We start from the raw sequence: 25931 nt of genomic DNA on the forward strand, positions 1-25931 counted from the left end.
CGGTGAGTAGTGACGCTACATGAAAATTGTGTCGCCTTGTGGGTTGTTGACTCCCTCCACCCTTACAACAGTTACACGGAGCTTCCGCTCACCTTCTATACTCACTCAGTATGCGGGGAAAGCGCAAAAGCATATCCCGCTCGAGTGAAATGCCCGGGGGGTGCGCGCCTACCAGATTCGTAATTGACGCGCATGGACCGGGACGCGGAGCCAACGCTCCTCGCTTTAACATACCACTGCCGAGTCCCTCCGGCGCTTCCGACGTCTCACAATCCAAACGTGGATTGGGACGCGGAAGTAGCCCGGGGGGGCTCCGCCCCTCGCGCTACCTGGCGGCCATCTTGAGTAAGGGGTGAAGTCAGAGTCAGGAGTGACCCGACTTCGTTCGTGTTAAATGTTAAAAGTGAGGCGACCCATTTGAAAGAATAAAGGCGACCCAATTTTAAAGGACTAAATCAGAGGTTTTACACTGTTTATTCTTAAAGAATAAAATTTAATAAACCGTCGAGTGGACGACTTATTGTGACCAAGCCAATCGAGTGTGCCGATGCTGGTTACAGACGGAGCCCACCGGCAAGTAAACATTCAAGGGACGCGGGGCCATCAGGGATCAAAGCACATACTCGTGCCAAGCAAAATGATAAAATGTCAAGTTCTGACTGCCGTACAGCCACCCCATTGCATTGATGATTCATAGAGAAACAATACAAATAGCCATGTTGAGTCTGAGCTGCTGCCAGGTTGGAATATTTAAGACAAGCCTGTACTATATCTACCGCCTGCTCACTTTATTCCATTCGATAGAATCATTAAGACCCTCTTTGTCAGCCTTCTCAGAATAAATCCAGCGTGCTTCTTTTTTGGCAAGTATTGCATCTAGGTTGTGTGTGTTACCCATCACCTTCTCTAGTACTGTCCATTGCAAATCATTCATAGAAAGAAACCACGGGCCTAGTGATTTGCAATGGACAGTACTAGAGAAGGTGATGGGTAACACACACAACCTAGATGCAATACTTGCCAAAAAAGAAGCACGCGTGATTTATTCTGAGAAGGCTGACAAAGAGGGTCTTAATGATTCTATCGAATGGAATAAAGTGAGCAGGCGGTAGATATAGTACAGGCTTGTCTTAAATATTCCAACCTGGCAGCAGCTCAGACTCAACATGGCTATTTGTATTGTTTCTCTATGAATCATCAATGCAATGGGGTGGCTGTACGGCAGTCAGAACTTGACATTTTATCATTTTGCTTGGCACGAGTATGTGCTTTGATCCCTGATGGCCCCGCGTCCCTTGAATGTTTACTTGCCGGTGGGCTCCGTCTGTAACCAGCATCGGCACACTCGATTGGCTTGGTCACAATAAGTCGTCCACTCGACGGTTTATTAAATTTTATTCTTTAAGAATAAACAGTGTAAAACCTCTGATTTAGTCCTTTAAAATTGGGTCGCCTTTATTCTTTCAAATGGGTCGCCTCACTTTTAACATTTAACACGAACGAAGTCGGTCACTCCTGACTCTGACTTCACCCCTTACTCAAGATGGCCGCCAGGTAGCGCGAGGGGCGGAGCCCCCCCGGGCTACTTCCGCGTCCCAATCCACGTTTGGATTGTGAGACGTCGGAAGCGCCGGAGGGACTCGGCAGTGGTATGTTAAAGCGAGGAGCGTTGGCTCCGCGTCCCGGTCCATGCGCGTCAATTACGAATCTGGTAGGCGCGCACCCCCCGGGCATTTCACTCGAGCGGGATATGCTTTTGCGCTTTCCCCGCATACTGAGTGAGTATAGAAGGTGAGCGGAAGCTCCGTGTAACTGTTGTAAGGGTGGAGGGAGTCAACAACCCACAAGGCGACACAATTTTCATGTAGCGTCACTACTCACCGACCTGACAATGGTTGTGGATTTTGCCAAACCGACTTATAACAGCTATTTGTAGGTACACTATAGGCAACCTGTTTGCGCAAGCAGCAACATGTGAATAATTAATGAGATCGAATACTCTGAGATACATGAAACGGGCGAATTATGTCTCTCTATGCAGGTGACTCACCTTGAGGAGTCTCCAAGACGGTTCCGTGATCAGCTGACACGCCGTCCTAGTTGATGCTCGCCGGTATTCCCAGTGTTTGCGAGCACAAGGTAATAGCCAAGGGTATGAGTGTGAGATATATTTAGACTCCCACTGGTTCATCACCTTACCACAGCTGTGTTCTGTTGTTTTTATGTATGTTTGTGCACAGGTTTCCAAATGGAGGATTATGAATAAGAGACCCAACCATTTGCCCTGATGAAATTGCCAATGACAAGGCAATGAAACATGTTGGTCCAATTACAACATCAAATGGTATCAATTTAACCATTTTTTTAAACAGTGCAGTTTGGCAGCACCAGAATAAAATTGATTCAGCCAGCCAAACCACACTATTTTATATATATTTTTATGTTTTGTTGGTGTTGGGTGTAGGTACTTGTTAGTTTTGAACACATATTTCTATCCTACTAGGTTGTGTATTTGTACACTTCCTTCTTGTTTCTCTATCCTGTTTTGTGCACATCTTCTTTTGCACATTTTCATCCTCCCCGCAAGGAAAGCAACCGATGATGAGAAGTGGGTAAACCGGACATACATAAACCGGGAACCCCCTCGGGTGTTACGTCCGTGAGGTGCTTTCCTTGCTTTCACACATATTTTCTTTATGTGTTGTATCCTGTGCACAGTGGTTTTGGTATGTTTGAACGCATGTCTGGACCTGTAACGCAGCACTGACCTGATCTGGCCACTTGGTGTGTGGACGGGAGGCATGACCCCGTAAGTTACTGAGTCTGAGATTCATTACATGCAGGCTAAGAGGGCTTCTTGTTGTAGACTTGTGGAGTGGGGGACTGCCCTAGATAGCCTTTTTTTCCCCTCGTATCCCTTTTTGATTAACAGTTGTTTGCTTATCACAAATTGAGGGCGGCATGTCGGTCATTCTGGGAGGGTTTTCCGGGTGAGCCCCCAACACTGCATGCCCTCCAAAAGATATTAGCTCGAGCCTCCCAGAAAAAATTGGTTACTCGCCTATACACTAGCATGCAAGACCAAGCCCCGATCATAGTGCCAACCTCCATGCAACTTTGGAAAAGGGAATTGGATCCACCACTAACTGACGTGCAATGGTCCTATTGCTGTAAACAGATTTTGGAACTCTCCCCTAACTACAAACTGCGCCTCATACATTTTAAATTTCTGCATAGGTATTACCGCACCCCTATTAGCCTCCATCGCGTGCATCTGAGGGAAGATGCTAAATGCTGGAGATGTGGTTTTGATGATGCTACCTTCCTACATGTAGCCTGGAATTGCCCTCTGCTTGCGGGTTACTGGCACAAAATCTTTGATGCTGTGAATCAGATAGTTGGGAGGTCCGATGATCCATCCCCACGTTAAGGACTCCTGGGACTGGTGAATGACACTGAACCTTCGAGGAGAAAACTACATGCCCTTCTATTATTATATGCTAGGCGACAGATTGCTGTCCGATGGGGTCAGACAAAACCGCCTAAATTTGCAGCTTGGCTATCTGATGTTACTTATGGACACACACAACTCGGTACCTATTGGGAGTTGATGCCCTCTGCGTCTAGACCCCGATACATATGGAACCATTTATGCAATGGGCACAGGCGAGGGCGAGCACCCCTACATCTGAACATTAAGCGACTGAGGCTGAAGAGCACGAGAAATCACTTGGTTCACATGTAACAAGGCCTGTGTGAATGAGTGGTCTACCTAAACTGTATGTTCAATACTACGCCATGTAAACTAAATCCTTGAAATAGACATGTAACCTTGCTTCTCGACATGCCATGAACTTTTATATTCCTTGCATGAATCTCCCTCTATATGACGACTTGCAAATGCTTATTCCTCTGGTTTTTACTACCGTGTTGCCTAATCTATAATCAGATGCTTTGAACTGGGAACGTTTAACTATCCAAATTCATGCAACTCACTGCTGTACTGACCGATATCTGTTTGGTTTTTTGCGATTTTGTTGATTAATTCATTTCCTGTATGTAACACTGTCATATGATTATTGTTGCTGTAACAACATTTGCAACGCTTTTATTCTGTCGTATGCATTGTGTTCACTTTAAAATCTTCAATAAACAAAGTTTTAAAAAAAGAATTATGTATTGCTCTTACCATGCTAAATCACCAAAATCAAGTGATTATGGCAGCTTGAGTATTTAAGAGTAATTGGGGGCAAATCTCTTACTGAACTAAGAGAAAGTGAGCCGCCGCCGCTGGTTACTGCTGATCGTGTTCTGTAGCATTTAATGCTATTTTGGGTTCCTCGGGCCCATTTTGGACAAAAGGGTACATTTTACACTAAGAAAATAGCTCTAAATCTGTATTACGCTTCTCATACAATTACGCATAATTACAAGTACTTCTGCTATAATTACGCTAGAGAGGATTACATCAGCTATGCTCACCACTAGTATTGATCACAATAGATCTTAGACAACAAATCGCTAAAGGCTGTGTGTAGCCCAGACGTAAAATTATCAAAATCTGGATGGTCAGCCTTGCGTGATGAACAGGTCCTTACATCCTCTCCAAGTCAGCGAATGGATAGCCGGGGCATGTCAAGAGTGAACTAGGGAGGGGTTGGATTACTGCCGGTAGCTGCCAAATTCATTCATGTGCTCCATTGAGTAGGCTCAGCTCAGAACAATTATTGGCTTTCTGTCTCTCACTCAACACATTTCTTCACCCTGCACAGGGTTAGGACAACACCATTCGTATTTGTCGCCTCTAATCTGATAGCATGATTTGCTATTTTTTTTTTTTTTTAACCCTCGAGAAGTTCTTCTATATGATTGTGGACATATCGGATCCTGGAGTACAACATACATCTGCTTACTGGAGGGAGAGACTGTACCTTTCTTAAAAGTACTGGAATCCTAACCTTTGTTCAGTTTCCCTCCAAAAAATCATATATGTTGAAGACCTCTTCCTAGAGTACATACATCTTAATTTTAGTATTTGAAACCATTGATACGATTTATTTGGAGTCAAAAAGTTTATTTTGTTGATGGTTTGAACCATGTAATTTTTCACAGGTCTGTACATTGAGGATCTGAAAACAGTAGCAAATTCATGTTTTTTCTAATCAAACATGCTTTTGTTTAAACGACACTTGATCCAAAACCGAGAATAGTTCCTTTCTCCACTGATCCCATACCTTTCTTTTTTCTTGCCTACTGTAGTCCAGCATTTATTCTTCTTCTCTAGAGGTGGACTAGAAGATGTTGGTAGGTTAGCTCTTTTGTGTGCTGTTCTGCTTTGGATGAAGCTGGTGATGTGCTCAGTCTTTCCTCTATGTCGTTACTGTATGCTCACTTATAGAATGCTTTGTTGTCCGTCTAGTGTGCGCTCTTTTCACTGCTAGTATTGTGGCATTCTAGATCACCTAACTACAGATCTTTGCCTCACCTGTATCTTAGGGGCGTTAGTGCTCATTAATCAACCTTGCATTGCAAACTAGAGTCTCACCTCGCGGGGGAAGAGCAAAACAGCACCGCATCTTAGCCTCTTTGATGCAACACAACAACTTTGGTTGCTGCGCTGCGTTGTACCAAAATGTCCAATGCGACAGGATTTTTCTGAAATGTTTGTCGGCATAATAATTTGTACTGAAAGGGCTGCTTCCTCTACAAATCCTATTCTAGACAGCGCACACGCACATATTCACAATGTAGTTCGTCTCTGCTTCGCGCAAGGCAGCCAAATAGAGCACCACTGCAGGAGATGACAGTAGCAGCAGGCCTATCTTAGTGGAAATGCCTTTACGATGTGCCCCCCCCCCCTGCCCCCAGGAATGCAGCGCAGCAAATTTGGTTGCTGCGTTGCATTGCATGAAAGATCTGTAAATCTGTCCCATTATGCCTTCCTGCAGTACTCTTGGTAACCTTGTCAGGAACTGGTGTTTCCTTTAACCGCATGCGCGCTAGCGGGTTTTCCCGCTACGCGCTGGAATTTCAAAAATCCCGCGTTACGTGACAAAGCCAGCTCGTCATGCGCGCAGCGCAGGTAACGCCCATGACGAGCTGGCTTTGTCACCCGCATCGAAGGGGTTAAAAAGTGTTTCCATAAAGAAGCATAACTCCTTCAGTTCCCTTTCTAACTATCCCCTGCAGGTGTCCAGAGCCCCTGTGGCCTGTGGGAGGTTCATAGACAAGTCATCAGGAGGTGATGGTAGGTATCTTTACATAGCTCTCTATATCTTCCTCCTGGTCTGTGTCGGGTGCGTCCCCTAACCACAGAGGCTGTTGTCTGCAGTCATCAAACAAAGTCTGCTGCTGCTCTTCCGGATCCTTCTGATCTTCATGAGATGGAGATGGAATATGCTCCTCAATTCCTGTCACTCCTCCTCCCTAGGTTTCTTGTGTCTTGTTCTTGCTTGAATTTTGAAAGTACTTATATTTTGTATCAAAACTGCTATTCCGGCTTTGAGTCACCTCTTTCTCTTGTCAACTGCGTTTTATTTTGCCCCAACGTCGAGCGCTAGATCGGGAGGAGTTTCCTCTTATTTCATTGATGTCCGCTTTAATGTTGGATTGTCTGCATTTGTGTCCACGCTTTCAACCTGAAACAACTCTTTTTTACATTTGCTTCATTCGTCTGTCCAATTTGCTGATGTCAAGGAAGTTGTCTCCACCTTTGAGTCCAAAGTTGTCGGCTTTGTAGGCCTACCTTCTTGAGTCATTGTAGGGTTAGGCTTTTTTCAGGGTCTAGTATATTTTCTTCTGCACATTTTCAGCTACCTCCAGGTCTATTGTTGTCAAATTCTTGACATCCCAACCTTGCAGCTGTTTATTGTGAACCTTTCCTTTAACTTCATCTGAACCCATCTTCCACAGAAAAGCCCAGTTCAGCCATAGATTACTCCTTTGCATGTGTCATGGTAAAAGATGCCACCTACCGTTTTCACTAACTTTTAGGGACCTGGGTTTAAATTTCTTTCTAGCCTTACAGCCTTCATACTTGCTTTGTGTAAGCCATAGGTTGCAGAACTTATGCATATTTCACTTTCTCAGGAGGGAGAACTCTCACTCAGCTGTGCTGGTTTTCTAGGCAATGTGTCCTTCGAAGGCGAGGCCTGTGCCAAGGATGAAGCAGAATGATTTTCTGTTGGTTATTACTTGGGGATGAATCAATATGGTTCATTTTAGAGAATCAATTTTGAATCTGTTCTTGTTTGGTGCTGATGGTGAACAGGAGAAATTATGTCTTTGTCAGATTGTGCTTAAGATCTAATTCAGGATGAGTTGGAGGCGGGATTTGAGTCAGTGAATGTCTATGTATGTTGCTGCACCATTTGTTGGCTAGTTTAAAAAATGAGCTATATATACACGTGCATACAATGATGTTATTGCTATTATGAAGACCACCTTCCATATAACTCTTTAAAAGGGGGGCATGAGTGTAGTGGTTTAAAGGTTGGCCCCATGAGTCAACAAATAAGCCCCAAATTGTTGCTGGTAGCATTCTAGGGGGGGGGGGGGGTATAACTCCCTGATTTCCAAATAGGCTGCACCTTGCGCCAACTGAACTCATGTAGATGTGCAAGTCAAGCCTGATTATATTAATGTAAATATGTATTAAAAGATATGCCTTAAGACACTCAGGATCATATTTACAACCCCTTTATCACCACAGGAATGCCACTTTTAACGACGTTGGTGTGGAGATAGGGACTTTGCCTTATTTACAAACCGAGAAAGATGGCCGCCTGGTAGGAGCTCTGGTCCGGAGCTCCCAGTGCTGGGGATACCTTTCCAGGAATTATTCCCGATAGCAGGCGAGAAAACGAGCAACCGGACCGCAACAAGTAACTCTCGCAACTGTCTTCAAAAGTTATCGCCGAAAAACACGTACCTCCTGCAGCAGTGACGGCGGGGATCCCCCTGCAGCCTCGGCGGAACTTATGACGGCTGGACCTGAGCCTAGTGGAGAACCCGACCCGCCTGGAGATCGGCAGTGACGGCTGGACCCCTGCAGCCCCGGCGGAACCCAGGACGGCTGGGCTTGTATCGAGTTTGGGAACCCGACCCGCCTGAAGATCAGCGGTGGCGGCTGGGACCCCTGCAGCCCCGGCGGAACTCGGAGCGGATGGACTTGAGCTGAGCTGGGAGTCCGATCCTCGTCGCTTATGCCCGACCCGCCTGGGGAACACCTCGCACCGGGTGGTGCTGAACCTGAGTCCGATCCTCGTCGCTGTGCCTGACCCGCCTGGGGAACACCTCGCACCGGGTGGTGCTGATCCTGAGTCCGATCCTCGTCGCTGTGCCCGACCCGCCTGGGGAACACCTCGCACCGGGTGGTGCTGATCCTGAGTCCGATCCTCGTCGCTGTGCCCGACCCGCCTGGGGAACACCTCGCACCGGGTGGTGCTGTACCTGGGTCCGGAGCGCCTGCGTCCCGGTGCCCTCTGGAGTGTGGAGGTGCCATGCTTGCCTGCAAGCACCGTGATTGGCAAGTAATCAGTATCACTGAATCACGGTGACAAGCGGTCGGGATCAAACGCGGGTGATGGAGGGTGTGCCGGCACCTAGAACGGCTCCGGTTTACCCTGTCTGTCTGTGTGCGCTTTGGGCAGCGTTCAGGCAGGAGGCTGTAGAGCATTGAGATCGGAGCTATGGGCATCTAGAACGGCTCCGGGGTGCCCTGTCTGTGTCTCTTGTGCAGCGTTCCGGCGGGAGGCTTCCCTCCCTCCTCCCCCCTCCCAGTGGAGAAACGAGATCGGGTTAATGGCCAGCTAGAGCATAAGAGGAAGCTGGTGCGTTTTTGGTGTCATGTGTGCCAATTAAAATACACAACATTTGAGGCGGCCCACATCGGCTCGGAGGTGAGCTTGGCAATCAGGGCGCCTCTGCCACTGCGACCCTGGGAGCAGACCTGCAAACGCTGGCAGAGATCGGCGCTGCCCACGAGGCTGGGACTACAGAGCACAGGCTGAGTAGAATGCTGGAAAAGGTATTTACTTTGCCCTACTCGTTTTATGTTCTTCATTCCCTAAACCTCCTTTGTTCAAAATGGCGGGGGCCATAAAATAACCGCCTGAGCCCACGAGGCCCCTCCACAGTTCCACCTAAGATAACAAAAAATCGAGATAAGACTCTCCACAGCAAGCAAGATTCTGAGCCAGTCGGAATAGAATCTGAAACTGCTCGTCCTAGCTTTCAAAACAGCAACAACTGAAAGAGGACTAATGACACTATCCCCCTACTTGGCAGCCATGTTAGACTATTCTTTCTCTTTGGCGGCCATCATGGACTAGTCTTTCTGACTATTATGGACTATTTTTAAGGCACAGATTGCTAGAATGTCTGCCTATTATTGCAGGATTTTACCTCTACCTGTATTTTTAATATTTTTATTGCACAGACTGCTACCTCATATACCTGGGTGGCCAATTATTGTCACTCTTGATTTTTGATTTTTGATTTTTAATTCAGGTACATCATTGTTTGCATCTGTATTCTGCTCTTTTATTCGTTCAGTAGTATACCTATACTTGTATTCTGCGCTATTCTGCATATTTCCGCAACCGGCACCCAATCCCACCTTCTCTCCTGCTGTGTACCGACTACCACCTCACATATCATACACGTCTTCAGTATTCTGCACAGTTCTGCAACCGGCATCCATTCTCAATCTTCTCTCCTGCTCTGCACACTTCCACAACATGCACCCATTCCCCTTTTCTCCCCTGTGATGCACCGACTGCTACCTAATATAGCATCATACACCTCCTCCGTATTCTGTACTATTTTTACACAGTTCTGCAATCCGCATCCATTCTCACTCTTCTCTCCTATAACACACCAACTGCGACCTCATATATTTCTGGTTGTTCACTAGTGTCACCTCTAACTGTATTTTGCTCACTAGTAATGCAAAGAGTGCTACCTCATATACTGGGGCGGCTAACTAATGTCACTTTTGATTTTTTGATTCACGTAAATTGTTGTTTGCACCTGTATACTGTCCTTATATGCTGATGCTGATTGATCACTAGTACCACTTGGGCACTGTGTAACTCACTGTATGTAGTTGTATTTGTATGTTTCTGTTTTTCCGCACACGTGTACCACTATAGTGCAGTCACCCATACCCACCTAAACCACCATCCCAACATGGATCCTATCGGCAATCACACATATAAAATCAACTACCCACCAACACTCACCAAAAAAGCCGCTAAACGCTTTAAACACAACTTCCTTAGATCGCACCCCGAAACGCCCTTTGCTGACACCTACTTCTCATCGGTCAATGGACCCTTGAACACCGATATCATCTTCCACACCACACGCAGAGCTCAGTGGAAAAAAGCGTTCCTCTCCCTACTCAACGTCTCCACCACCAGGAAATCCACCCATGGCCTAACACTCTCCATCACACCATCCCAACTCTTCCCAGACAGAACCACCATCACTATTTACAATAACGGGATTGTCCTAATTCAATCGACAGACAGAAACCTGGTACTTCTTGACAACCTGTTTCCCACTTTCAAAGAGCACCTATCCAATCCCCGGACTTACACTCATATCACCCCCAGTCCTACCACCCCTGATGGCACAGCACCCACCCTTAACACAGTTCAGCACCAGAACGACACTCGCCTCACCTCCACACTCAGCACCATAGTCAATTACCCACCTGCTGCAGCTACCCCTCCCCACCCCGCAATCTCAGACAGAGATCTCGCCCCCTCATACACCACCCGCTCCCCCATTCCCCCCTACAAACCCTCATACCTCCGCTCATCTTCCCTTATCCCCCCCACACCTTGCACTCCCATCCCGTCCTCCACACCAATCCTCTCAGAACACCCTTCCCCCACACCAATCGCCTCAGAACACCCTTCCTCCCCCAACGGCACCCCACACAACATGACTCTCTCTCCGCCTATCTCCCCCCCCACACTTAGCACTCCCGTCCCGACCTCCACACCAATCTTCTCAGAACACCCCTCCTCCCCCAACTGCACCCCACACATGACTCTCTCTCCGTCTATCTCCCCCCCCACTCCTAGCACTCCCGTCACGCCTAGCCTTCACCCCTCCTTCAACCTCTCACCCCCCACTCTCACTCCCCACTATCCCACCTCCTCCCCCGCAACCGCCAGCCACCACACCGCCCTCTTCTGCCCTTCCCCCCCTAGCACTGGTGCCCTTCCCAATAACGCCATCACCACCCCTAACACCTATCCTCTCTCTAACACTCCCAACCCCTTCACCAGCTCCTCCTCCTCACCCCGATCCCCCCACGTCTCCAGCAGCCTATTCGCCTGCTCACCACCTGTACCCCTCCTCAACTCCGCGCCCAACACCACGCTGGACATGATTATGTCCACCCTCCTCCAATTGAAAGAAGAACTACATTCCATCAAAGAGTTGCTCATCGCACACCCCAGACATCCCCCTCCCACCACCACCTTTATACCTAATAACACTTCCCCCGCGCCTCCTACTCGCCTTACCACACAACACTCCCCACACCGGACCTCTATCCCCTCTCGCAATACCAACAATCACAATACCAATCGCATTCGCATTACCACCAACCGGAATACTCCCTCTACACCTAACACTTCCTCCTCACCTCCTTCCCGCCTCATCACACAACTCCCCCCACACTGGACCTCTATCCCCTCTCGCAATACCACCAATCGCCCCAGACGCACTACCAATACAATCTCAGACCATGACACACTCGCCCTTCTCCACTCCTACGCCTCGGCTCCCCAAAATCGCCTAGCCACCAACCACCTGTCCATCCCGACGATTATCCCTAACCCTCTCAGGCACCAAAAGGATAACTACAGGGGCGCCGTCCCCAACAACCTCACTAATGTACCCATCACTATAGAACCCTCCTCCACCCTCTGCGCCCCTAGCCTCAAATGCATACTTCTCAATTGCAGATCGGCCCAAAGACATTCCGCGGAGGTCGCCAACCTCACCATGTCTCATGAACCGGATCTAGCCATTCTGACTGAAACATGGTTGTCTGATTCTTCTACACCTATCTTGGATATCCTAGTCCCCCCCAACTACTGTATCACTAGACTTGACAGGACCAAAAAGACAGGCGGTGGAATTGCCTGTATTTACAGAAGCAACCTCTCAGTCTCTAAAGCGCCCGCCCCTTCTCTTACTTCCTGTGAATACCTCTGCCTTGATGTCATCAGCGAAAGCAAACCGGTTTGCTCACTACACATCATATACCACCCACCTAGGGACAAGCTCTCCTTCTGCCAACAACTCATGGACACAATATCAACCAATTCAGGTCGGCAAAACACCCACATTTTCCTTGGCGACTACAATCTCCATTGGAATGACAGCAGTGACACGGTGGTAAATAGCCTCAAAAGCTTCCTCAACGCCCTTGATCTCACCCAAATATGCAATAGCCCGACCCATGAGAAAGGTTCTATTCTCGACCTTATCATCTCCAAAGAGGGCGCTATTCAACTTGAGTCAATCCAACCTTGTGACTGGTCAGATCATCATATTATCTCCTTCCTTATAAATGAAAAAATCAAATTTAACACAGTACAACTCTCTAAGCCCAAAGTCTGGAAAAGGGACATGAAGAAACTCAACCCAAACTTCTTACCGCCTAACAGCTGCAATCTCCTACTACCCCCGTCCGGCGCTACGGATGTTCAACTCCTGACTGACCACTATCTAAATGCTATGTCCACAATAATCAATGAGGCGGCGCCCATGCAACTGAAAAGAGGCTCGTCCAAGATCTCCAACCCTTGGTATGACGGGAGCCTCAATGAGGATAGACGGGCCTTGCGAATGGCAGAGCGCACGTGGAGGTCAGCCCCCTCTGCACTGCACCTAAAAAACTTGAAAAAACAGAGAAACGCCTACTTCAGGAAAATAAAACGCTCAAAAAGAGATTTCTTCAGCCTCCAGCTCTCCCAAGCAAAAAACCGCCCAAGAAAATTGTTTGAGTTAATCAGAACACAATCCAAAGAACAACCACAGACACTCAGCACCATGGGCGTTACACCTTCCTGTGAAGACTTCTCTGCTTTCGTTAACCAAAAAACCGACAACATAAGAAGCAATCTCCTCAATGACGCAATCCTTTACTCCAACCCCCAACACACAGCAGCGCTTGAACCAAAGAACAAGGCTACATGGTCATCCTTTGGCACCTACTCCGAAGAAGAAATTGGCAGATTGCTCAGCACCCTGAAACCATCCAATCACCTCACTGACCCCCTTCCTGCAAACGCAGTAAAAGACTTTACCCCGTTGCTCCTCCCACTTTGGACTAAAATTATCAATAGCTCTCTTCAACAATGATCCATCCCTGACGCCCTCAAAGTCGGACAAGTCACACCTCTACTAAAAAAAACAACAGCAGACCCCACTGATCTAAATAATTACCGCCCAATTACAAATATTCCCACCCTCGCTAAACTGTTGGAAAAATGCGTACAGCTACAACTGACTAAACACATAGACAAGTTTGATCTCCTCAACGCTCATCAATCAGGCTTCCGTGCAGGGCACAGTACCGAAACTGCCATGACTCACATAGTGGACGACGCCCTCCAAATACTAGACCAAAACGATACCTGCCTCCTCATCCTTCTGGATCTCTCCTCAGCATTCGACACAGTTAAACATGAGAACTTACTCGAACTGTTAAACATAAGAATGGGCATATCAGGGACTGTTCTCAAGTGGTTCACCTCCTTTCTACACAACCGGTCACAAAGATTCAAAAGCAACAACGCAATGTCCTCTCCGGTACCTGTATCGCTAGGCGTCCCTCAAGGATCCTCCCTCTCCCCAACACTGTTCAACCTAGTTATGGAACCTCTCACTACTTTGCTACAGACATCCAATGTTCACTTTCACATGTATGCCGACGACACCCAACTTTATCTCAAAATACAATCCCCCAAGGACATCATGGTTCTGAACACCACGATCAGAAACACCCAATCCTGGCTTGCCGAGAATCACCTCAAACTCAATGCCCTGAAAACTGAGTTCCTCCTGATCTCACCTCCCGCAAAAATCGCTACGGCTCAAACATGGCTTAAGCACTTAACAGCTCTAAATGTACAACCTACCGTCGTAGACTCAGCAAAATCTTTAGGCATAACACTTGACGCCAATCTCAACATGCAGCAGCACATCAGCAAGGCAACCAAAGGAGCGAACTTTCAAATCAACACCTTGAGAAAACTTAAACCCTTCCTCCCAGCCAAAGACTTCCAAACTGCAGTACAATCTATAGTCATCCCACACATAGAGTACGGAAGCACCGCCCTCTGCGGGCTCCCCCTAACTACAACGGCTCCCCTAAGAGCGTCCCTTAACGCTGCAGCGAGACTCATCACTGGCTCAAAAAAGCACTCGCACATCTCCCCTGACTTTAAATCACTGAACTGGCTACCTTTTGAAGCCAGAATACATCTGAAAATAGCCTGCATGACTCACAAGGCTGTACACATGAACTCACCCGCCTACCTCACTCAAAAGCTGACAATCTCGGGTGGCTCTAGAATTACTAGAAGCACAAACAATCTTCTGCTGAAACCTCGAAGATTCCGGAAGGAAAAAACCTATAAACGCTCCTTCTCAGGAATGGCACCTAGGATCTGGAACTCACTCCCTCCTGAAACCAGGCTCATCTCCTCCAACAAATTGTTTAAGAAAGAAGTAAAAGCGATCCTCATGGCTAAATACACATGATCTATTACTCGGTATTTTCTCATGAATCCGCTCCGTAATTATTTACTTGTATTATGACTTATTTGATTGTATACGTTCCCTCTATGTATATTGTTATGTTGTTGACGCACCTGTCTGACTTTGCACACCGTACCTACACCACCTCAACTATCCCTACTTTTGTACTACTGATGCACCTGTGCGACTATACATCCTGCACTCACCTACCTCAACTATGCACACCTTTATGTTATCTCCTAAAACACGTTAAGCAGGCTTAAACGAGTATATGCTTACTTTTGTACTTCTATATTATTGGCGCAACTGTTTGACTATGCACCTTGTACAGACACTACCTCACCTGTGACCTACCTCCTGTTTGTTTTTTGACCTACCTATATAACTATGTAACTATGCACCTTGTACCTACCTACCTCAACTATGTAACTACGCACCTGTACCTTGACTATCACCCCCGTGCCCTTGTAAAGCGCTCTGATATCTGCAAAGATCTTGTTCGCGCTATATAAAACTTTCAAAATAAATAAATTAAATAAAATAAGCCACTTAGCATTGGCTTAATGCTGACTTATAAATAAGGCCCCTTTCGCGCTGAACTTGGCGTGAAAAGGGTATTGAGGTGGGCGTTCCACCGCGACACCCACAGTCGTAATCTTGTGAATAGTCCCGCCCATGTGCGTGGACCCCGGAGCAATCGAAGTAGTCTCTTAAGTTGCCTTCATCTGCAGTCCTGCATAGACACTTAAGCCTGGTGCATGTTGTATATGACATAAGGAAGATAAAGTAAGGGAGGAAGTACACACAAATGTCTCTGAGTATTCTATCCAAAGGTGATTTCCCAGTGGTGGAGCTGTAGGTTCCTTAATACCTTGTTTTGGTGTCATGCATTTTGTAAGTGGTAAACCGATTGATGTTTGGAAATTCTCATTTGTGAAAGTATGTATTGATCATGCTTATTTTAATCTCCTTCATGTGTCTTTTGATTTCTGCTCAGCAGATCTCCAAAATCATTGTCCACATCCAGCAAATACTCTACCAGCAGATAAATCATGATAGATCTGTACGCAATGCTGTAACATTTGTGCCACCATGGCCAACTGAAGGGAATGTGTGCCTCTCTACATTTGTGTGCAATATTTCATTGTAATTCTTTTCTGTGTGAATCAAAACCCCCTGAAAAACCTTTGGAGTCAGTGCAACAAGTGCAACAAGTGTACTTTCCTACAAACTGATATAGTAGGGCCCTTTTACTCTGACCTGCACCAAAAAGATTATTTGTCTGACTCCCACACACATTCCCAAGAGGAAAGCATCAGTTTCAAAGCATCTACAAAAAGTCTACTCTGAAGAATTGGTAACAATTCCACCCCTGAAGAGTGTGCTGGACGCTTGGTGGCGCCAGCATCAGAGTCTGTGAATTCCTGGTCATTGGAGATCAGAAACTCTCACTCACTGGTCTTTGGAGGTCCTTGCATCAGATCCTCTCAGTCCCTGGTCCTTGGAGGCGATTGCATCAGATCCTCTCAGTCCCTGGTCCTTGGAGGCGATTGCATCAGATCCTCTCAGTCCCTGGTCCTTGGAGGCGATTGCATCAGATCCTCTTAGTCCCTGGTCCTTGGAGGCGATTGCATCAGATCCTCTCAGTCCCTGGTCCTTGGAGGCGATTGCATCAGATCCTCTCAGTCCCTGGTCCTTGGAGGCGATTGCATCAGATCCTCTCAGTCCCTGGTCCTTGGAGGCGATAGCATCAGATCCTCTCAGTCCCTGGTCCTTGGAGGCGATTGCATCAGATCCTCTCAGTCCCTGGTCCTTGGAGGCGATTGCATCAGATCCTCTCAGTCCCTGGTCCTTGGAGGCGATTGCATCAGATCCTCTCAGTCCCTGGTCCTTGGAGGCGATTGCATCAGATCCTCTCAGTCCCTGGTCCTTGGAGGCCGTTGTATCAGCCCCTCTCACTCACTGGTCTTTGGAGGTCGTTGCATCAGATCCTCTCAGTCCCTGATCCTTGGAGGCGATTGCATCAGATCCTCTTAGTCCCTGGTCCTTGGAGGCGATTGCATCAGATCCTCTCAGTCCCTGGTCCTTGGAGGCGATTGCATCAGATCCTCTCAGTCCCTGGTCCTTGGAGGCGATTGCATCAGATCCTCTCAGTCCCTGGTCCTTGGAGGCCGTTGTATCAGCCCCTCTCACTCACTGGTCTTTGGAGGTCGTTGCATCAGATCCTCTCAGTCCCTGATCCTTGGAGGCGATTGCATCAGATCCTCTTAGTCCCTGGTCCTTGGAGGCGATTGCATCAGATCCTCTCAGTCCCTGGTCCTTGGAGGCGATTGCATCAGATCCTCTCAGTCCCTGGTCCTTGGAGGCGATTGCATCAGATCCTCTCAGTCCCTGGTCCTTGGAGGCGATTGCATCAGATCCTCTCAGTCCCTGGTCCTTGGAGGCGATTGCATCAGATCCTCTCAGTCCCTGGTCCTTGGAGGCCGTTGTATCAGCCCCTCTCACTCACTGGTCTTTGGAGGTCGTTGCATCAGATCCTCTCAGTCCCTGATCCTTGGAGGCGATTGCATCAGATCCTCTTAGTCCCTGGTCCTTGGAGGCGATTGCATCAGATCCTCTCAGTCCCTGGTCCTTGGAGGCGATTGCATCAGATCCTCTCAGTCCCTGGTCCTTGGAGGCGATTGCATCAGATCCTCTCAGTCCCTGGTCCTTGGAGGCGATTGCATCAGATCCTCTCAGTCCCTGGTCCTTGGAGGCGATTGCATCAGATCCTCTCAGTCCCTGGTCCTTGGAGGCGATTGCATCAGATCCTCTCAGTCCCTGGTCCTTGGAGGCGATTGCATCAGATCCTCTCAGTCCCTGGTCCTTGGAGGCGATTGCATCAGATCCTCTCAGTCCCTGGTCCTTGGTGGCGATTGCATCGCTAAACACTCCAGAAGGGGAATCTTTTGTAATCACATATTTGGAACAATGGTATGCATGTGCCATCAGACTGAACACGTTCATCACCTTTCGCCCTCTCAGATGCTGTAAACTTCAATCAAATTCACAATCACGTTCACTCTCTCTGTTATAGTGCAAGCTTTAGCTAACAATGAGCCCAGGGTTGACCCCAAGAAATCCTGAGTTTGTAGTAGCCATAATTGTGACTGTTTTGCACATTGACTGTAACAGCGAGTTGGTTAGTGATGCAATGGTTTGCTGTGTCTGATCTTGGTTTCTCTGAGTTCTTTTCCTCTTTCACCAACCAATAATCCATGTACAGCCACATATAAAACATTGACAGGGCCGATATGCTGCCACAACTGCTAGACATTTGGTGCGCACGCTTGTGGCTGATTTTATTCCAAGCTTGAGCTCATAATTCTTGAAGACACACCCAGCTGGTATCGTCAATGTAGTCCATGAACTGGGATATGTGTGATGAAGCCTCCTTCACATCTAATGTCATCACGCAATCTCATGCCTGCGGACTCTGCGGGCTTCACTTATGAAAAGTGACCCGTCACTGTGAGAAAACAGCGATGCTTCACTTTTCATAGCGCCCTCCTTGCTACACCAATGATGCGTCATGTTTACAGTATGACGCATCATGTCGCAAGGAGTTACAGATACGTCAATATTTCTGACGTATCTGTAGGCGCAAAAATCACACACTGTTGGAGTGTGTCACAAAAGTGACGCAACTTCAGCAATTGGTTAATTATACATGGGCAAGTCCCATGCGAAAAGTGCCTGCGTCAGTCAGACCCCTGCCATGAGGCAGGCGCAAGATATTGACGCATTTGCGTCCTAGAAGTTGTGCAGTGGAATCTTATAGAGTTCACTCCGTCACTTCTACGACCCTTTCTTGCGGCGGAACGCCCCCCCTGCATACATTATACCTGGTGCAGGTATAATGTGGTGCCGGGGTTTACAAAGTGACGCATCTACCTAGATGCGTCACTTTGTGAATATGGTGCAACAAGGTGCATTTTTTACGCCACTGGTGCGTAAAGCACCAGAGGCGCAAAAGTGACGCAAGGGCTCATAAATAAGCCCCTGAATTAATAACCTCTTGTGATGCCATCCTCTTGAAAGGGCTCACCCGCGCATACCTATTTGAAAGACGCAAGTCTAGGATGAGCCTCAGTGTCCCACCCGTCCTGTGAATAAGAAAATAGATGAGAAAGACCCCACTGCCCAATTCTTAACCTAGATGTCTTGTGTTGCTTCTTTGTACTGTAAAGATGCTACTTCCTCCAGCAGGTGAGGTAGATGTTTCTTGGTGGTCCTGTCTGGTCTGGGTAGAGGATTCAGTGGCTACTGTTTAAACTTGATGCCTTAACCCTTACTGGCTGTTGTAAGTGCCCATTGAGCCGAGGGGATTTCTTGCTACTTTTGCGTCCAATGTCCATTAATATATGTTGAATGGTCAGAGGAAGGGAGTGGATCATAGCATGGAGACAGGATTCCCTCCCTTCTGGTCCTCTTACTTTGGATATTGTTTACCCTGAAGAGTCAGCCTCGTAGACGGATGAGATTTCTAATGCTGTGGTGATGTCTGGGGTTCGTCAGTTTAATACGGCTGCTTTTGGCTTGACACAGGGCATCATGTTAGTACCTTTTATTAATAAGGGCAATGCTGTCATTAGGCGGCCATGGATTTACCCGTTTCTATATCCTTTTTAATGTTTTCCAGTATCTCATCAACCATTGCGGCCAAAAACAGGCTCTTCATCAAATGGCATATTTAGAAAATGTTTCTGGACGTCTTGTCTGAATAATGAGATTCAAAGTTAAGTACATGTCCTAAGGATCCGCTGGTATTGATCTGCCTGTCAGCTGCATCAAAATCACAGCAAATCCCTGTGGTGCAAACAATGGAGCATATTACCAAGCAATAGCGATAATTATCGCTATTGCTTGGTTAGAGACAAAAATTTACCGCTGAGCTGCGGCGATTTTTACCGCAAATAAACCTTGGTATTACCAAGGTTTATCGCAAATGCGATAAAAATCGCCGCAATGCATGAATATCGCTGAAAAGTCAGCAATATTCATGCATTACCGAGCTAATGCTCTTAGCCATGTTATCCACCTCCCATTGGATAACATGGCTAAGAACTGCTCAGGGCAGGTGTTAGCTTTTGGAGATATTCACGCTTAGCGCAAATATCTCCAAAAGTTGGTAATAGGAGATAGCGTTGTTAGCGACTGTTTTCAGTCTCTAACATCTTGGCACGCCCACTTTGCATATCATTAGTGATAAATATCACTGACATGCAAAGCGGGGCCCAAGATGGTCGCTATCTCCTACTAGCTGTCGCTAACTGGTGTTAGCGACAGCTAGGTAATAGGGAGATAATTTTATCTCCGCTTTCTTGGCTTTTAAAGCCAAAAAAGCGGAGATAAACCCCCTTGATAATATGCCCCAATGTTTTCTACTTGGATAATTCAATGCTTTGTTTCTATTGCTCAGGAATATATTGGAAAATAACCTTAAGTTCCTCTCGTTGATCTCTGCTATAGCTGCTCCAAATGGCCCGAGAATCGGCATTCAAATTTGTCCTACATTTAAAGTAATTGAGTTTAGTCTTGCTAGGATTTTAAAAGTTTTCATTCCATTTTAAAACTCTCTTTAATATCGTGAGATAATGGTCTGTCTTTTCTGTTCTGGTCTGAGACTCATCATCCATTCCACAAAAAAGAGATGTGCATTCTGATGCACCAAGAAAGTTTGAAAGCATTTCTAGAAGTGTAATGCAAACACAGATTTCTGGATAAAAGACAGCAAAAGAAAGACCTGGAAAAACATAGTTACTGTCACTAAATAGCTTATACGTTTACTTAACACAAACACCAGCCGAGTGGCCGAGACAACACAGCAGCAGATACATCTCAACAAAAAGCACTGAATATACTGCTGGATTCAAATAATAAAAATAATACATGGGCATTACTTAAAAACACAGTACAATGCTTATAAGTGTGGTAACAGCTACCCAGGTCCCAGCATTTTTTATTTCAAAGTTCTGTAACCACAAGACATCTCTGCTGTCCATGACTTCATGTCCGGGTTCCAGAAGTGCAGGCGTAAATCAGAAGTTCTCATCGATTTCTCTATGGTCACTGAACAGTTTAGCACTAGGGTTTGATGAGGCAAGCCCCATGTGGCCACATTTGCTTCTTCATAATCGAACCATGAATTCTGCCAATGCAGCTTATAGATGATAAACATTAACACACAGTTGCGCCGTACCGGAGTAGCAGCAGCCATTGTTCCTACACAAAATACGCCATAACAAAAAGACAGTGGGTGAATCCTCGTGTCCGAGGTCAATGCAAACAGGGGGCGTTGGCAGGTACACCACTTTATTTATATTTCAGATTTAGAGGAGCTGTACTACCAAAGAGATCAACAACTAGCTGATGTTGAGGCTTCATTCAGCCATCCCTTAGTTCAAGCCCTAGGCTCTGTCTGAAATTAAATGGCTGATGAAGTGATTTGCCCAAGCTCAGTGTGTGTTGCGAGGCTGGGATTCACAAACCTCCTAAAGATTGATCACCTAACCCAGTACCCCGCACCTCCCACACATTAGTGTAGGACACGAGCAGAGTCTGAGGCAAGGCGTGCCCTTTAATGATAAGTCCAAGTTTCAGAACATCAGTGCAGGTGTTGCTCAATAAGCCCATGAAGCTGTTGAAACACAAAGATGTGCAACAAGTAAAGAAGTTTGTGCAAAACAATACGCGGAGAGCTGTAAAACGTGAAGAGAATCATTGGGATGAGGTGGAACACAAGAGGTAGTAAATATGCCAATATCTGTTCAGTTATTCCTAAATGGTAGCATGTTAAAGTAAAGGCTAAAGAAATACAAGCTGCAAAATAAAGACCACACTAACATATATACTAACAGAAATCGACAAGCACCTAATCCAAACACTAAGCACTGGCTCCATGCCTTCTTGGAGTGGAGTTGCAACAGTAATTTAACCCTGTTCTATAATAGATGAAAAACGGAATTTGACTAGATTTGTTTTAATTCAAGTTTTTGTGGGTACCTTTTATTGTATCATCATTTTTGCAGTCTTAAGTTTTTTTTTAACTCCCTATATCTGTAGCTTGAATTTTTAGGTCTCTGTTGCCATTTGGAATCTTACAAAATTGCTGTAAATGTATTAATCTGACAATAAGGCTGCTCTTGTGTTCAAAAGTGCTGAATGTTATAGAACTGTTTTTACTATTTTCCATTTGGCCACTTCTAGAGGCCCCAGAGCATGATCTGCTCTCAGCCTCCCATTGATGGGCCCTAAGAAGCCTGCTACTTTTTAAGACACACACAACTACAAAACAACGCGAACATATACAAAATCTTATAGTTTCTTGTTGATACAGACACCGCTATCAATGATTACAAGCGGAATGCAACAACGGAGCATTCCATGGTACAAAACATTAAAAAAAGAAACCAAACACCTTCTCATGAAGGTTTGGGTTTGAACACCTACAAGCATGTATGTTGAAGAACAAGCTGGAGTTATTGCTTAAGAGGTGAGGATACACAATGTTCTTCATGAAGGCTGGGCTAACAGCCAATGAGGACGGCTTATCAATGCAACACATTTTCCTTGGTAATGGAGACTATACAAGCATAGGAGGTCTTGTTGAAAAGCATCTTCAGTCATCAAAGATTAGTGCAGGGCTGTGTTCGAGAACACCAATGATTTGGCACACACTTGGTAACACAGGGGTTCGGGTAGAATTTGTCCTTAATGCGCTTTCTTACACATCTTCACACCCCCTTAAGCAAGGTTGTGCCGGTCGCAGATAGAGACCGCTTGGATTTTTTCCTCTCGCCACTAGGAGCTTTGCCAGCAGTCTTAAAGTACAGCGAGAGCTGCTTCATTCTGTTGTCCAGGATGCCTACATCTGTGGATTTGCTTTTGTTGACGTTGTTGTTTATTCGGTCACTGGTTTTGTTTTCTGAGCCTTCTGCCCTTTCTCCTGTGAGAAGAAGATAAGATAAGTTATTTACATTTTTCAACAGAAATATGGAAATGAGGGTTGAAGATTAGCAATGGTCTAGGTGGCTTCAAGAGGTTGTTCATGATAGGTTCTACCAAACTGGTCAGAATATGGTCATGAGTCTTGAGCAAGATTTACGATAGGGCCATTCACCTCCAAGAGACGCTAACATTATATTTTGAGGCGATTTCAGTTAATAAGATTTTTACCCATATCAACATAGATTACCAAGTAGGCTTTCCAGTGTGTTTTAAGAATTATGATTTATTTAATTTTCACTAATGGACCTTGTTATACATAATTAAATATAATGTAAATGATTGCTACACTTACAATATTTGCCTTATCTCTAAGCACTAGTAGCAGGTATTAATTATTAATCATGTCAATGGTACTCATTCTATTGAACTCAAGAGGATGAAAGGTGGTTGGATCTACAAGGACTTGAACCTGTGACCTGCAGATTGAACCTGTATCTGCACAATGGCTGAATTAGCCCACTAACAAAGGCCTCTCTTTACTTCTCTATGTATATTCATCCTCTATATCTCGATTCTCTCTGCCTTGCTTTTGTCTACCTCTCCTCTTTCCCAATACAACCAATATACCTCACTCAGCTTCATCTCTCTCATGCCATTGTTCCTCTCTCTCGGTCTACATCCATACCCATCACTCGGATGTCCCTCTCTCTACCGTAGCTCTCTCTACCACATCCCTCTGTCCCTGACTGCTCTTTTCCCATCCGTGCTCCTGGTATCTCTCCTTCATCTACTTCACTTTTCACCCAACCTGATCTCTAAATGTACCTCACCTCTCTCTGTCTCCATGTTTCCTCTACGTTACCTCTCTCTCCACCCTTTCTCTACCTCAACCCTCCTCATTACATATCTCCATTCTTTTTACCTCACATGTCCCTCACCTCGCTGTACCCCACTACGTAACCTCTTAATTTTGCTACCTCACATCTCCACCTCCTTTGTCTCTTGTTCTACCTCTGTGCCCTTTCCTTCACCTCTCTAAATACCTAACTCCTTTCTGGCTACCTCTATTGCTCTACCTGTACCCCTTATTCTCAATCATCAACCTTTCTCTTTTTCTCTCTCTCTTTCACAAAAACATACTCTCTCTGGACCCTTTCTCCGCCTCACCGCACCCCTTCCATCTCAACTGTCTCAACACCTTTCTTGATAGCTGTCTCTACCTCACCATCTCTTCATCTCAGAAATCTTTACCTCTATATAAATCTCACATATGCTACTCTATTGCATGCACGTCTCTCAACTTACTATTTTCGCTCCACACAACATGTCACTTTCTACACTTACCGGTTTATCTTTCCCACTACTCTCTTTACCTGGCATGTTTTTCTATACCTCTTCCGATTTTGCTCTCTCTACCTTGTATCTCTGTTCTTTCTCAAGTCTCTCTTTCTAAGTCTTCCTCATGCTATCCAGTGCTCTATGGACATATATTGAAACATGATAGTTCCGCTTTGGACACTGATGAACATTATTGACGATGACTCCTATTAATGTTAACTTATAAGAAATTGAAATCCCTGAGAAAGTCTAGGCAATATAATGCTTGCCGAAACACCAATGTTTAGTTGGATTGAAGAAGATAAAAAAAAAGAAAATCACCTTGACACAAATACAAAGAGGAATATATGTTTATACTGTGGAGTGCTTGAACTGCTCTTTCAATAACTGGGAATCCTCCTGTGCTAGGAGAGCATTGATGCAGCTGCTCCCCTCACTTTGTTTTATTTTTTTTATCACTTTCTGTCTTTGTGATTTGTGAATTTTTATTGTATATAATGCTTTAACTTTTGACAATAAAAGTTCTTTGACAATACTCTTGCCACCCAACTATCTGTTTTTCAAAAAGAAATTGATTTATCAATGCTTGTTCAAATTGTCTTTTGGAATTATTATTGTTATTTGAGTACACCCGGTAGGTTAAGTTTTCGTCTGTTTTTGCGGCCCCCATGGTTTAACAGATAATGCAATATTGTTTGATATCACGAAAGCTTGGATGAGCCAGAAGGTGTAATAATGTCAAAGTTATTCCAAACAGGGGTATCCAAAACATATGTTGCCAGGGTCCCACAAATCCTTACGATGTTGGTGGCTATTTTACAGATTATAAAAACAGTCATTATATCTGCTAAGACATGGTGACGTGTTTTGCTCCCCCTGCACTGGCACACACTTAGCTGCCTTGTGCCATGCACATACCTTTGCACCCTTTTTCACTGGAAATATACATAAAGCTTAGAAATAGGTTAATACTTTGGGTGTGTACTGTAAAGTATAACACACATGCAAAGTTAGAAATGTTTGGAGAAAAGAAAACTTCTCCAACATTACTCCTGCCTCAAGAAGGCATCTTATTTTAAATTCAAAGCCCTGTCTACTAATTGTTAGTTGATTAGGATTTGCATCAAAACCAAAGGGAGGTTGCATGAGAATGTAATGTTCATTAAAAAGAAAAAGGTAGCAAAAAATAACTACACAAAGAAGTAGTTATTATGCCGATATGCATGGCACCAGTAGTTGCAGTCCAGAAGTCATAGGACATAGTTGGCTAAAAGGCTAACAATCTTGAGTGTAAAAGGATCAGAGACACAATAATTTGAGAAGAGTTTACATATAGATTGTAGTTTTCCATTATGTAAACCACTGACCATAGTAATACAATGGAACATCCATTTACATTTATATTATGCTAAGGATTTTGGGTCAGATTTCCTTTATATGACAGGTTGGAGATCACCTCAGTTATCTGCCACTGTTAACCTATTTCTTTTTGTCCTGGTTGCATATAATGTGAGAGAAGAGGTGCCTTGGTGTCATACGTGAAGGCAATGAGCAGATCAAAGCAACCTCCAGGGGCGTGTACTCCTCTAGCTGTGGCTGGACAGATGTACAACCAGTCAAGTGTGACCAGTCCATAGTCTCAGTTCATTGTACAAAGTCAGCTTCAATATAAAGGGGACCTGCCAGGTCACGGTGAGAGGTGTGGGACTGGTTCATATGGTTTTTTGGATGGGTAGGCTGAAAGTATGTGTACACAAAATCTGATCTGTGAGAGGAAACGACCTCTACTGATTCAGAGACTCGGGTCAGTG

The 25931-nt window shown here is 45.6% G+C and overlaps 1 protein-coding gene across 1 annotated transcript in view; it reads right to left on the reverse strand.

Annotated features, from left to right (window-relative positions):
* Nucleotides 1-20592: 20592 nt before the first annotated feature.
* Nucleotides 20593-25931, reverse strand: part of SH3BP5 (SH3 domain binding protein 5) — a 221729-nt gene continuing 216390 nt past the window's right edge. Inside the window, exon 9 of the mRNA XM_086942074.1 lies at nucleotides 20593-22780. Coding sequence (XP_086798200.1) covers nucleotides 22569-22780 — 212 coding nt within the window. The 3' untranslated portion in view covers nucleotides 20593-22568. The remainder of the gene's footprint in view (nucleotides 22781-25931) is intronic.

The sequence above is a fragment of the Lissotriton vulgaris genome, chromosome 10 (assembly GCF_964263255.1).
Source record: "Lissotriton vulgaris chromosome 10, aLisVul1.2, whole genome shotgun sequence".
Classification (NCBI taxonomy): Eukaryota; Metazoa; Chordata; class Amphibia; order Caudata; family Salamandridae; genus Lissotriton; species Lissotriton vulgaris.